Below are 12,766 nucleotides of genomic sequence, written 5' to 3' on the forward strand. Positions count from 1 at the left end.
AAAGATAGTCCGGGTATATGTGAGATTGTCTCGTTGCCTATAGCTACAGATCGTCATTATGATGAATTTACGCGAACACTTTACGGCATATAGGAGGATAGTAGCCTTTACATCATCTACTCCATAAGATATGAGGCTACGATTATACGAATACTCGCCAATTACGCCCTGAGAGTTGTACCTCCTGGCGCGGTGTTGATAGCCTCATTCTCACAAAGTCCTTGCTACTATGCAAGTGTGTTCGTAACCATGGAAAAGTAAATTGTCACCGAGAGAGACGCAAGATGAGGCGTAGTATAATAGGCAATAGATATGGTTCACCCTACGACGTGAATGAGACGGTGGCCTGCATATCGTATAATGCATTAGCCAATCGGTATAGTAATATAGGTAAATTAGCCCCCACGCCCAGTTGAGTTTCTAGCCATGGCCATATCAATGGTTATAGATCCGTCTGCGTCTCGAACCTAGGCAGATGCACATGAGTATGCAATAGCTACCTAGATGCCTTCCGTTTATAGTATCTAATGACTGCTGGATATCATATCCGAGGACGAATCAAGTCTTGTCTCCTTCCTAAACAATAGGGCGTACATCCGTGTTAGGTCTTGGTAGGATGTCATACAACTGATACTCAAGATTATAACAACCGTGTAGAGGGCTGTACGGTGACATAATAACTTGGAGGTTATGCAACTGCCGTTAAAATGCGCTTTGATCCGATGCTTGTCCATGGAGAAGGGCCAAACACATACCCTCCTAGGTAGTACACCGGGATCTGGACATTGTCCCTGTTGGTTTATCATATTGTTTGTAATTGGCTATATGAGCCTAATCTGGGAATCAAAAGTCCAGGTGCCTTCGTGTCTGTTCGCGTATATGTCATACATACATTGCAGAGGAGAAATGTCGGTGTTGAAAACGAGTCACATTGGCAACAAAAGCTATTTAATTACCTATCCTTAAGCGACGCTAATACATGTCTACCTACAATACACGGGGTATTAAGGGGAGGTGACTTGAAGCTATAGTACCTAGCCAGGACGGATACGGTTCAGATCAACGATACTGTGACTGTTCGAATATGCAGCCTTGGAAATATGGTATGAATTGCTCTATTGGTCCATACAAAGGCATAAGGCTGATCCAAGAGACCCGATTTAGATTCAACACAGACGGATTCCAACATGATATATGATCGTGGGCACTATGAAATAGGTATCATTGTGTATGAAGTTCCCCGGCTAGTATATATCACAGCAGGATGTATTCTCGTAGCATTTTAAAACGGCAAGAAGGTTGATAATGGTTCATAGCAAACGAGAACTTTATCCACAGCATCTAGGTTTCAAGTGGACCAATTCCACGACATGGCCCGTCTAGCTCACCGGTAGAGCGCCTCACTAGTACTACTTCTAAGTAACTAAACTCTTTACGAGTTCTAGCTTCGCGGCGGTAATGCGTGGCCATGAGGAGGCAACAGGTTCGACTCCTGTGATGGGCAATCTTTTTTTGTTATTTGTATCTATCCTTATGATCCTATCCTCTCCCTGGTATTGCTGAATTATTTCTTTTTCTTCAAAGCGTATACTCCTCAGTCAAGTGTAAAGAAACACGTCAGATATGATAGCTTTGGCATTTACCAATGGACTCAATTTTTTAGGGGAACAATGACAGGTACTAGGTAGTTAAAGCGTATTTCTTTTTTCTTGTCTGAGGTTACGTACATAGTACATGAATCTGAGCACAAATTCCGCTCGAGGCTCTTGTCCAATCGGAAATTTAGACGCACAAACTTTCATAGGTACTTCCCTCCGCACTTACAAGCTACTACGTACAAAGTACTAATACCCTAACAAGAAGCCACTTCATCACGGCAAGATGGCCGAGTTGGTTATGGCGTGAGGTTAAGGTCACCTTAATTCCTACATCCTCATGGAGCAATCCGCGTGGGTTCAAGTCCCACTCTTGTCACTTCTTTTTTGCATTTTTTCTCAACTTTTTAAGTTGATTCACTAATTCGTTTTTTCCCCCCTCTTCATCTTTTCTTTTCCCTTCTCCCGACTTCCATGATCCTCACTCAACCCCTCTGCCCCTTACTTCGTTGCTGAAATTCTTTTTGAATCTTATCCCACTTAATCCTAGTGCACGGTCCACGCCGCCAATGTCTTTTCGTCTTAGGGCTAAGACCGTGTGGGGAACGATTCATGACGAGTTTGTCCTTTTCGGCTGCGGCTGCGTAGCAAAATCAGTTGGAGGCGTCTAATAAATAAGGGATGGAAAAATTCTTCGGCTCTGGAATGCCCACAAATCGCTAAAGAAAGATCGTTGGACTAGGAGGATATAATTACAAATAACAAAGAAATTTTCACAGTCCGTCGCCCGGCTAGCTCAATGGCAGAGCGCTGAACTTCTACTGTCACTCAAATGAATGTGTTGTGAATTCAGAGGCTGGGGGTTCGAGTCCCCCGTTGGGCTTCTCTTTTAATATTTTTGTCGTTCGTGTGTCGACAACGAAACTTTCAAGTAATGTACCTTGGAGGTTTTTTATTTTTTTATTTTTGGAAATCTTCAACTTCATCCCGCCACACAACTATCTAACCTACATCTCAAATAACAACGTAACTTATCTTACGGGTTAAGGTATATTTAATACTAAAATTGCTGGGTTACTCTTCTATTTGACTAAACACTTTTCTTTTCTTTCTTTTTTCTCTTTCTTTAATATAGGTATATAAAATGAGTGTAGCAATCGCCAACCCCTAACCTAATGTCCCGATGTGGGCTGTTCTGTCGCTTGTTGTTCAGCTTCTTCTTTTTCCTTGACCATCACCCTCATCACTCCACAATGAATTAGTTGTGCTACGTCCGAATGGGAGTTCGCCATGGCATGCAGCATCTTCTCTTCTTCGGGGATTTCCAGATCGGACGCTTCTAATAGAACGGTCCTGTACGTTATAGGTTCTCCGGGGTGTTGGCAGGCTATGACTTTACATAGTTTCACTTGTTCGGTCACGGATTTGCTAACCAGTGTGGTGTGTAAGAGCTGGACCACGTCGATAGTCAAGGGCACGTCCAGTTCGATCAGTTCAAGCTGCGTCAGCGCTACGAAGCCCGGGATGATCATGTTGAAGAGAGCTAGAAGAGATATACGTTGTGTCCACGTAACGGAGTGACTTTGGTTGATTCTGACTCTTATTTGGCGGATATTAGGGGCGTTGTAGGAAAGCCACCAGAAGCAAAAGCACAGATTATGAGAGAATCCGTCACCGTGTGTGTACGAGATATCCAGCGAGCGAAGACGAGAAGGGTTAAACAGACCGTCACTCACCATTTGGACGTGTCCTTGACGTAAACTGGAGTCTAGAATGCTGGTGAGCTGTAGGTGGGATGCGTAGAGCATTTCGTAGACTTCATTGTATATACGCTTACAGGTCTTATGAAGACTAGTCAAGTTAGAAAGCGCCGACGCGATTCGCTGAGAACGGAGAGGGCCGTTGCAAAGATAGGTTGCTGATGCGTTGATGCGGCAATATTCGTAGATGGCGTTGCGGATTTCGCCTGGGAAGCGAGAGAAGAATGGGGATTGGGATTGATCTTGTACGGTGGTGAATGTGACGGACATGATGGAGAGAGGTTGTGTTGCTTTTAGTGTTGCTATTAGAATAGAATATTACCTACCTTCTATTATGCGGTATTGGAAAGAAAAAGGCAAGATATTAGAAGGTCTCGACGGGGATGCTGGTGATTATATATATACACCTAGGTACCTAGGTACTATATAACCTTGTATTAGGCATATTATGTGAGTTATTTGTCTGCATTGATGATTCCGAGTTACAATACGTTTGTTTCTGTATCTAAATGTATTCGAAGTTAAAGTACCTATCACTTCTATTGTTGATGGATGCTTCCAATGCCTTTGTCTGCCGGTTAGTTGCTATTTTAGGTGAACCCTTGGTGGGAGTACCTGTAGGTACCTAGCCTGCTAATTTCCATTTTTCCCCTAGGCTCTCAGCTGTTAAGGCTGTTCCACACCGCCCCGCCATGTGCTATTTCCTAACAGGGCAGGAGCCTGAGGTCAAATGCCAGGGGTCTCTTTTAACGCTTGGCCACTATTTTTTAGGCAGCCAAGCACAATACCTTTTAGGTCAGGTACAGGATTCAGCCTTACCTCTCAATCACCTGTTGATGCCTAGGCACTTCTTCCTTTGCCCAAACACACACTTTTTTTTTTGTTACATCTTAAACACAAAACAACTATTTACGACCACATCTCACCAAGTGGGAATTCAGTTACCTTTTTACTCGACCCCTTCTTATCCATCCAGTGGAAAAAATGGGTAAGCCAGATCAAAAAAAGACTGACGATGCCGTCTCGTTACATACCAATCCCGGCGAGAGTTCCAGAGCGGCCTACATCGACGACGATGTTCTCGACATTCCCCAAGTTGACATTGATGACCTGCCGCCGAATTACTCAGAAAGTGAATCATTGCTCCCACCGCTCGATGTTGAGACTGCTACCGCCGCTGGCGGCTTGCTCCTGAGTCGGAAGCCGTTCGTCGAAAACGCCACGACGTTTGAGGACCCTGACACGGGCGCCCAGTACTGGATGGCTAAGAGTCTCGAAGACCCTGTCAATCTTGAGAAACATATTCAATACCTCGCCGCGATACCCCCTCGACCCTACATCAGGCTTGTTGGAACGCATACCGAGACGACCAGAGACAGCAAGGGCAAGATGGAGAAGAACACGATTACCGACTTCGACGTTTCGGTAGAATTGACGCCGTATCTTTACTCTGATGCGCAGTATCAGCGCTCGTGGAGTTGTCTGCGGACCGTGGAGAACAGTGAGACGGCCCGTCGCGGCACCATACTCAAGAAGCGCGCCCCCGGCTCGAACCAGAGCATCGAGCTCGGTGGCACCCCGCAACCTACGTTGCAGGAGTGGTGCCATCGGTACTCTGCTAGCCACGCAGGCTTAAAGGTCTTTACGCTACAACGAAGGATATGCGGCTTTGACGCGGAGGGCGTCAAGACGAAGCTGAGAGAGCTGGTATACAGCACAAATTACCGTGGCCATCTTAACGTACAGCTCGTGGTGAAAGATTCCTTGATCGAGTGCTACAACGAATCGTGGATAAACAAGTGGCGTCTGACGAAGTGGATACGGATGCTGTTTATGGTCACCCTCCTGTTCATCTTTACCTGGCCGTACTTGTGGCTGCGGACTAAGAGGTGGGAGGTTGCCATCTCCGACTGGCATTTCTCGAGGATCCTCGATAATGGCACCAAGGAGTACGTGAGCGTCAGCGAGGATCAGTGGTTCAACATGTGGGGTCGGGCTATACATAAGGCGGTACTGCGGAAGCGGCAGGGACTCTTGGACCAGAACGACCTGGCACGAGCCCAAGAGCCCGAGCCGGCTTTCGATTCCGGGAACGTGGCGGTTAACGGGGCAGTGAATCTGTTTAGGGCGGGTATCAGCGCCATGGACGAGGTGAACCGCCAGTTGGGATGGGGAGGAGACTGCTAGAACCGTCCTCTTGAAGCACGTCATGATCGTCGTCGTTGTCGGAGTTGTTCGTGGGGTTTCTTTATTTATGGGAGCGTCATTTTGGGATTCGGATTTATATTAAGTTATGCAGATTTATGGGCCAAGGTTGTGATTATCTGTGTTCTTCTCGGAGCGAGATGTGTGAGAATATTAGGAACATGCTGATGCTACTGATGCTATCAGGATACGTAAGAAATTCCGAGGACCATTTTCCTAAAATGGGAATAAACGGGGCTTCTCTATGTTGTCTATCCCAGCTCGTACTGAGTTCTACCACTCAACTTTCTATGAGATGCACCGTATTTGACTTTATTTAGATACTATGTGTATTGGTAAGTCGTCATCTGCTTGGCGTTGTGATTTCTAAAGCATGAGTATCATTGACGTGAATATAAAAGGTGATCCGTGATGTCGATAAATTTTTATGTAGCACCATCAGAGACTCGTCGTTCAACAATTACATTTTGCTCCCTTCGATATGGCACCTATTCGCGTTGGCCTTATTGGCCTCTCTTCATCTGCAAAGACCTCTTGGGCTGCCCAAGGTCACTTACCATATCTTCTATCGCCTCGAGGCAAATCTCAATATAGTATTGTTGCTCTCCTCAACTCGAGTGTTGCATCTGCAGAAGCGGCAAGGGAGCACTTTTCACTTCCTTCGAACGTGAAGACTTACGGCGACCCACACGACTTGGCTTCGGATCCGGATGTTGACTTGGTGGTCTGTTGCACTCGAGTTGATACTCACAGCCTCACGACGGGACCGTCGCTTCGGGCTGGAAAGGCCGTGTACATAGAGTGGCCCCTCGTGCAAGATTATGAGGAGGCTATTGCTTTGACAGGCAACCAACGCCTAGACAATAGCATTATAGGACTGCAAGGACGTGTTTCGCCTATCGTTCTGAAGCTCAAAGAGATCCTCAAGTCGGGTCAAATAGGCCGGGTACTGAGCAGCGATATCCGTGCCTATGGTAATCTCCTACCTAGGGACTCGCTACCGGAGGGCCTGTCCTACTTCGCAGACCGGAAGATTGGAGGGAATCCTATCACTATTGCTTACGGACACACCATCGATTATGCCCACGAAGTTCTTAGGGAGTTTGTCTCGTTCCAGAGCCGGATGCAGATACAACGACCTATCGTCGAGATTCTGGGAAAAGATGGTACTCGAATTGGAGAGATGGGAAGTGACGTACCGGATTTCCTGGCTGTTCACGGGAGGCTGGCTAAGGGGAAGGCAGATATCGCGGAGGATGCCACGTCATCTTTCACCTATAGAAGCGGGCAGCAGTTCAAGGGAACTCCCGGGTTCGTGTGGACGATTAATGGCGAAGCAGGAGAGATTATGGTCACTGCCAATGGCGCATACGTACACTCCGACTCTTATAGGGAGCTGATTGGAATCAAAATCCACGATCACGCTTCGGACGAGGTGGTGGATGTGAAGTGGGACTGGGAGGACTGGCAGGAGGAGCTTCCGTACCGTTCGAGGATCGTGGCAGAATTATATGAGAGGTATGCGCATTGGTGGAATGGTGGAAGACCTACTGGGCGTTTGTCGGAGGAACGGGATTGGCCTCGATTACATGATGCCGTGGTGAGGATGAAAGAGATGGGTGAGATCTTTAAGCAGTATGACACGCAAAGTACCTAATATAAGCAGATAAGTCAGGTATGATGTATGATGTAAACCGAGTTCTTCAATGAATATTCGGTCGACCTTAATTTACGTAACCAGATGTTTATTTAAATGGACGATCTTTCCTTTGGATGAAGTTTGCTTTATAGATATTCCCTTACATTACATAACTTTTAGTTTGGCTGTTCTTACTAAAATAATTCAACCTGACCGAATCTCATAAAAGGTAAAGTTGCTCTTAGCGCATTTGGAGTCTTTCTCAGGTACCTCTCGCTATTTCATATATTATGTACAGCTTTGCTACGCTACGCAACGCTACGCAGCTACGACAGTAATACGAATCAAGTTGCCGTCAATCCGAAGCGCTAATGCCGAAACCTGTTAATTTGGATCTAACACTTGACTTAACATTCTCCAACGGTTCATCGTGTCTGTAAGGACCCAAGGCCCGAAGAAAAAGCGGGGCTCAACGGCTTCGGCCCCGGTACTAGCGGCTTCTAATGCGGGAGCGTATTTTATACACTTACATGATTGGCCGGAAGGGCCGCTGGAGACGGGCCGACCATTTTGCAGATCACTTAGACCGAGATTTCCTAGGCTGCTAGGATGGACGGGCAAACAAGGTTGTTTCGGATAGGTACACTAATCGAAATAGTGGCCCTTCATATCAATTATTCGAATTTCGATTTGAGCGTCGAGTCGAGTCCTACCGAGTTTCACTCTGGGTCAATTCAATATAGAATCTGTTAAACTTTCCAATCACATGCCAAAAAAAGAAGTCTGTATATGTAAATCGATTCTCATGATTTCTTATCTCAAGTCACATAAAAAAGTAACAGGGATCTCCTCTGTTAGGGAATCTTTGGGAAAGGGGCGCCCCCAAGGTCGCGTGGGACGCCTAGGACGCTAACTGGGAAAAGGTAAGGCGGTCGCAGGGAAAAGATATGTTATCTAAAGATTTACAGGGATCATCTAGAAAGCCTAGTCTAATCCAAGCTGCTGGACACGCAGGCAACTTTCAGGTGTGATGTCAATCCGCATTATTTTTTTTTCTCTTCTTTTTTTCTCGTACCGTACCGTACCTAGGTAATCCGCGATCCTCTTTTTGGACGACTTATTTCCATTCGTTCTTTTTCTTTTTTATTTTATTATTATTTTATTCCTCATGCCACCAACTTATGTTCGACTCCTAAGGAAAGTTACTTGACCAACACCATTATCTCATGTACATCGTGCCATATGGATTGTGCCTTAAATTAAAGTTTACCTAGATACTCTATACATTATTTGGTTTTTATTTTATTTTATCTTCGCTGCGGTGGCGTTTAGCGAACGCTCCTCTTTTTTACCTACTCGGCCGTGCGTCTAGATCGAACCGTTAGACGATGGCGGATAACGATACCAAGAAACCGGTCGCCATGGCCGGCGCAGCGGTTCATGACTTGCCGGGCATCGAAACCGATTCGGGATCCGCCGACCAACTGCTCGTGTCTCTCGGTTACACGCCCGAACTGTCGCGGAACCGGTCTACCTTACAGGTTGCTTTCATGTCTTTCGTCCTGGCTTCGATCCCGTATGGTTTGGCTACGACTCTCTATTACCCTCTAGTCGGAGGTGGACCAGTAAACATTATCTGGGGTTGGGTTGCCGTATCGGCAATCATTATCTGCGTCGCCGCATCTCTGGGTGAAATCACGAGCGTGTATCCGACCGCCGGTGGCGTTTATTACCAGACATTCATGCTAGCACCCCCTCAGTGGCGTCGCATTGCTGCTTGGACCTGCGGTTGGCTCTACGTGGTCGGAAACGTTACTATTACGCTTGCTGTCAACTTTGGCACAACTCTATTTTTGGTTGGATGCGTTAACGTTTTCCAAACCGAGGATGGCCAAGACGTACTCGCAGGCGAACCTTACCAAGTCTTCCTTATATTCTTGGGCATTACGCTCCTATGTAACGCCGTTTCGTCGCTAGGCAATAAGTGGTTACCTATCCTTGATGTACGAAATCTATAATTCTCTTTGTCATTTGTGAACACCTACTTGATGTTAACTATTTGGAAACTTAGACATTTGCTATCTTCTGGACCTTCGCTGGTGTAATTGCTATCATGGTCTGCGTCTTAGCTATCGCTAAAGAAGGACGTCACGATGCCAGTTGGGTTTTCACGCATTTCGAAGCTAACTCGGGATGGACACCTGGTTGGTCTTTCGTTGTTGGTCTTCTACATGCTGCCTATGCTACCTCTTCTACCGGCATGATCATCTCGTAAGTTACGAAATCTCACAATGATCTCTTAGTAGTTCGTTATTCTTACGATATCACAGTATGTGCGAAGAAGTCCAAGCGCCAGCGACACAAGTGCCCAAAGCCATGGTTTTGACGGTCTGCATCAACACTTTAGCCGGGTTGATGTTCATGATTCCGCTGGTGTTTGTTCTCCCCGACATACCAGGCCTGGTTACTCTCGCGCAACCTGTTCCGGCGATCATCAAAAGCGCTATAGGAAACTCGGGAGGCGCATTCGGTCTACTTATTCCCCTTCTTGTCTTGGCTATCATTTGTGGCATCGGTTGTACCACCGCCACATCGCGGTGCATCTACGCTTTCGCTCGAGACGGTGCTATTCCCGGTTCGAAGTGGTGGAAACAGATCAACCATAACCTCGACGATGTTCCCTTCAACGCGATGATGCTTAGCATGGTTGTCCAAATAGTTCTCGGTCTCATCTATTTCGGCTCCTCGGCTGCTTTCAATGCTTTTTCGGGTGTCGGAGTTATTGCGCTGACGGCTTCTTATGCTGCGCCTATCGTTATCAGTATGCTTAACGGACGTCAGACCGTGCGCACCGGCAGCTTCTACCTCGGACCGATCGGATGGTTTTGCAACATCGTGTCTCTATGTAAGTATTCCCTATCCATCCGTGCCGGTTCTTACGTCGGCCATCGTCCCCCTGGGCTAACAAAAGCATAGGCTGGTCTCTGTTGGCAGTTCCGTTATTCTGCATGCCTACCACTGTCCCGGTAGTTGATCCTTCTCTCATGAACTACGCTTCAGTGGTCTTCGTAGGCTTTTCGGCGATTTCGGTCGCATGGTATCTTGCCTGGGGTCGTAAGAACTACTCCGGCCCACCGACGTGATGTTTTCGTTTCGAACACGTTAGAAATAGAGCGTGCATCTACTCGCCTTGCGTGCAGAAGGGTCTACCGGCATTTATTTACCGCTCCATGCTCACTATTCCAATATGATACCCAAAAGAAGTGAATGACTATCATCATTAGTCTTATGTGCGGATAGGGGTAGTGATGAATACTAATGTGGATTAGTTCCTAAGCCGATGCACACGACGCGAGCTCCGGCGATTGCAACCAACTAGATTATAATAAAAATACTATTAACGCCGAATCTTCGTATAGGTACCTCTAACTCAACAATGCGAACACTTGATGTCGATGCCCATTTGACCCATCTTAACAGGCCCTCTCGTTTACACCTATGTTCTGGTTTTCTTTATATTTAAATTATCTACCTAGATACACTGTGAGTAGTAGTCATTCTGCTTTTTGCACGTTCCGCTCTGGACACCATGTTAGTTAGGTATGTTCGATAAGGGAGAGGAACTTCAAACTTACGGCGCAGTTCGTACACCCGGTAAAGCCATTCCCTCCACATTGGCCATATAAAGATACGCTGCATCCCGATCCGGACCCGGCTGTGGTTGTTGGTGCAGAGGCGGTACTCGTTGCTGTGGCAGTCGGAGCATTACCGCCAGCGGTGCTGGACGGGCCTTTTCCAGCTGCACATGTGCTCTCGCAGCCGGAGCACGGGGAGCCCGCAGCTTTTGTGGATCCACCTGCATAGACCGTCGGGCCTGGCGCAACATACGAGCCGAGTTTTCCGTGGATATCCACGAGAATGCCAGGATCAGAGTCCTTGTAGGCGCCAGGTAGCGAAACGCCTGCAGGTTTTGCGCTTCCGCTACCTGTGACGGTCAACTGGAAGCAGGTCATATAGAATTGCGCGCCGCCTTTCTGACTCGCGGTGTGAAGAGCCAAGGCTTCGGCTCGCAAAAGGTAGTCGCCGGGAGCTATATCCGTGGGAATCTTGACATCCATACGGCCGCAACACGTGTTAATATCCTTGGTGCCCCAGAAATCATCGTCGGAGCTTCCTCCGGACGGGTTCTTGGCCCACGTGTCGGCGAAGATTTTGAACCACGACGAAGAAGATCCGTCGGCTGCCGAGGCGTCTGCTACCGAGGCCATGTATACTTGGACTGGCCCGTAGTGAGCACCACCGATGGCCTCCGATGCGCAGCTACGGTCTCCAGGTTGCTAGTTGGGACGGACGTATTAGCCTGTATGTATCAGGGTATGAGAGAAACGAATATACTGTTTCCAACGTACCTGATGCATCTCAACTGTGACAGTCGACCCGGCGGCTACGCTGCATTTTCCGGAGACGGGTTTGGTGCCTGCATTGCAAATGATGTCCTTCGATGTTACGTCTGTGACTGGGGAGTTCGATTGCGGCAATCGTGCGCACGAGGCCCCGTGCTAATGATGTTAGTGACTATGAATATTTGATGTGAGAGTATGGGTACTTATCATATCAACGCCGTTTATCCAGAGGTCCTGGAAGGTGGCATGACCGGCAACGTGGGTAGCGGCCAAGGCGGCCACGGCAGCTGAGAGCGTCGATCTCATAGTGAACTTGTTATTTTAACCGTAGGAGGCGTGCAGATCTCTATCACGCAATCTGAGGCTGAGGAAAGGCCATTTGCAGATCGTGGGGATGGCACCCTATATATAATCGTAGCCACCCCTCCAACATAACTTCCTTTTCTTCAGTATACAGACGGTATCATATCATAGCAACCAGCCCACCGCTTTGGCACCGTCCCTTTCTTAGCGACATAGAAAAGTCTAGTCTCGGACTACATGTCGTCTCTTTCCGCAGCTCTGGATCTGACCGTCCCATGTGATCCCACCTCTCGGACATGGTAGGCCGATTTCCCTAGCCCGCCTCGAACCACAGCTGAAGCGCCCCTCGTAAGGCAAAGGCATGAGGTGATGTTGCAACCTGCGCCAAGGCCGAGCCGCCCGAATATGGCAATCTGGAGATAGAGTGCCGTTCCGATTTCGAACCCCCGTTCGCGTCGCCCTGGAACCCACCAATGGCGTTGACGAAAAAAGCTCGTTCGAGCTAGACAAGCTTTTCTCTCGTAGCATCTCGACCTTCCTGTTGGGTTCCACCCGTGGCCAGGTTGCATCCGTCGTCCCAACGTCGTCCTTGTTAATCCGCATCGCCCAAACCTGGTACGGGGAACCTCTGTGGTCCGTGGTTAGGGGATTGGTGAAATGAGAGGGATTGGTGGGGTTTCTGCTTTCATGTCCCAAATCCTTTTCGCCGACTTAATTGTGGAAATGGCTGAGCTGTAGGTCTTTTGAGTTACCAACGATGGTTGCCAGTACGCACCACCAATTGCGCAAGATAATGTAAGTCGAATATGCTAGGTTAGTCTACCTAACCCACACATGCGCTGGTCTGTCTAACTAGTTTCT

At 47.7% G+C, this 12,766-nt stretch overlaps 5 protein-coding genes and 3 non-coding genes across 8 annotated transcripts; 6 read left to right on the plus strand and 2 right to left on the minus strand.

The window, feature by feature from the left end:
• Positions 1-1,373: 1,373 nt before the first annotated feature.
• On the plus strand, positions 1,374-1,504 carry F4812DRAFT_t51. The gene has a single exon. It is a non-coding gene; the product is annotated as a tRNA-Thr (tRNA).
• Positions 1,505-1,875: 371 nt separating this feature from the next.
• On the plus strand, positions 1,876-1,974 carry F4812DRAFT_t52. Its single transcript has one exon. It is a non-coding gene; the product is annotated as a tRNA-Leu (tRNA).
• Positions 1,975-2,212: 238 nt separating this feature from the next.
• Positions 2,213-3,901, minus strand: F4812DRAFT_419795 (uncharacterized protein). Its single transcript, XM_047933382.1, has 2 exons — positions 2,352-3,901; positions 2,213-2,235 (listed from the first exon to the last, which is right to left on the minus strand). The coding sequence occupies exon 1, from the start codon at positions 3,623-3,625 to the stop codon at positions 2,768-2,770; it is 858 nt and encodes a 285-aa protein (XP_047791952.1). The 5' UTR covers positions 3,626-3,901; the 3' UTR covers positions 2,213-2,235; positions 2,352-2,767.
• On the plus strand, positions 2,381-2,478 carry F4812DRAFT_t53. Its single transcript has one exon. It is a non-coding gene; the product is annotated as a tRNA-Arg (tRNA).
• Positions 3,902-3,968: 67 nt separating the features above from the next.
• Positions 3,969-5,896, plus strand: F4812DRAFT_297019 (uncharacterized protein). The gene has a single exon (XM_047931196.1). The coding sequence runs from the start codon at positions 4,340-4,342 to the stop codon at positions 5,540-5,542; it is 1,203 nt and encodes a 400-aa protein (XP_047791953.1). The 5' UTR covers positions 3,969-4,339; the 3' UTR covers positions 5,543-5,896.
• Position 5,897: 1 nt separating this feature from the next.
• Positions 5,898-7,298, plus strand: F4812DRAFT_297017 (NAD(P)-binding protein). Its single transcript, XM_047931195.1, has one exon. It carries the CDS (start codon positions 6,042-6,044, stop codon positions 7,215-7,217), a length of 1,176 nt encoding a protein of 391 aa, XP_047791954.1. The 5' UTR covers positions 5,898-6,041; the 3' UTR covers positions 7,218-7,298.
• Positions 7,299-8,231: 933 nt separating this feature from the next.
• F4812DRAFT_297058 (amino acid transporter) lies at positions 8,232-10,569 on the plus strand. Its single transcript, XM_047931198.1, has 4 exons — positions 8,232-9,202; positions 9,271-9,470; positions 9,530-10,104; positions 10,176-10,569. Exons 1-4 carry the CDS (start codon positions 8,588-8,590, stop codon positions 10,340-10,342), a joined length of 1,557 nt encoding a protein of 518 aa, XP_047791955.1. The 5' UTR covers positions 8,232-8,587; the 3' UTR covers positions 10,343-10,569.
• Positions 10,570-10,731: 162 nt separating this feature from the next.
• On the minus strand, positions 10,732-11,908 carry F4812DRAFT_457041 (lytic polysaccharide monooxygenase; the record flags this gene model as incomplete). Its single annotated transcript, XM_047937098.1, has 4 exons — positions 10,732-10,779; positions 10,835-11,536; positions 11,609-11,758; positions 11,819-11,908. 4 exons carry the CDS (start codon positions 11,906-11,908, stop codon positions 10,732-10,734), a joined length of 990 nt encoding a protein of 329 aa, XP_047791956.1.
• Positions 11,909-12,766: the final 858 nt, after the last annotated feature.

This window comes from Daldinia caldariorum, assembly GCF_022478825.1.
Source record: "Daldinia caldariorum strain CBS 122874 unplaced genomic scaffold F4812scaffold_4, whole genome shotgun sequence".
Taxonomy (NCBI): Eukaryota; Fungi; Ascomycota; class Sordariomycetes; order Xylariales; family Hypoxylaceae; genus Daldinia; species Daldinia caldariorum.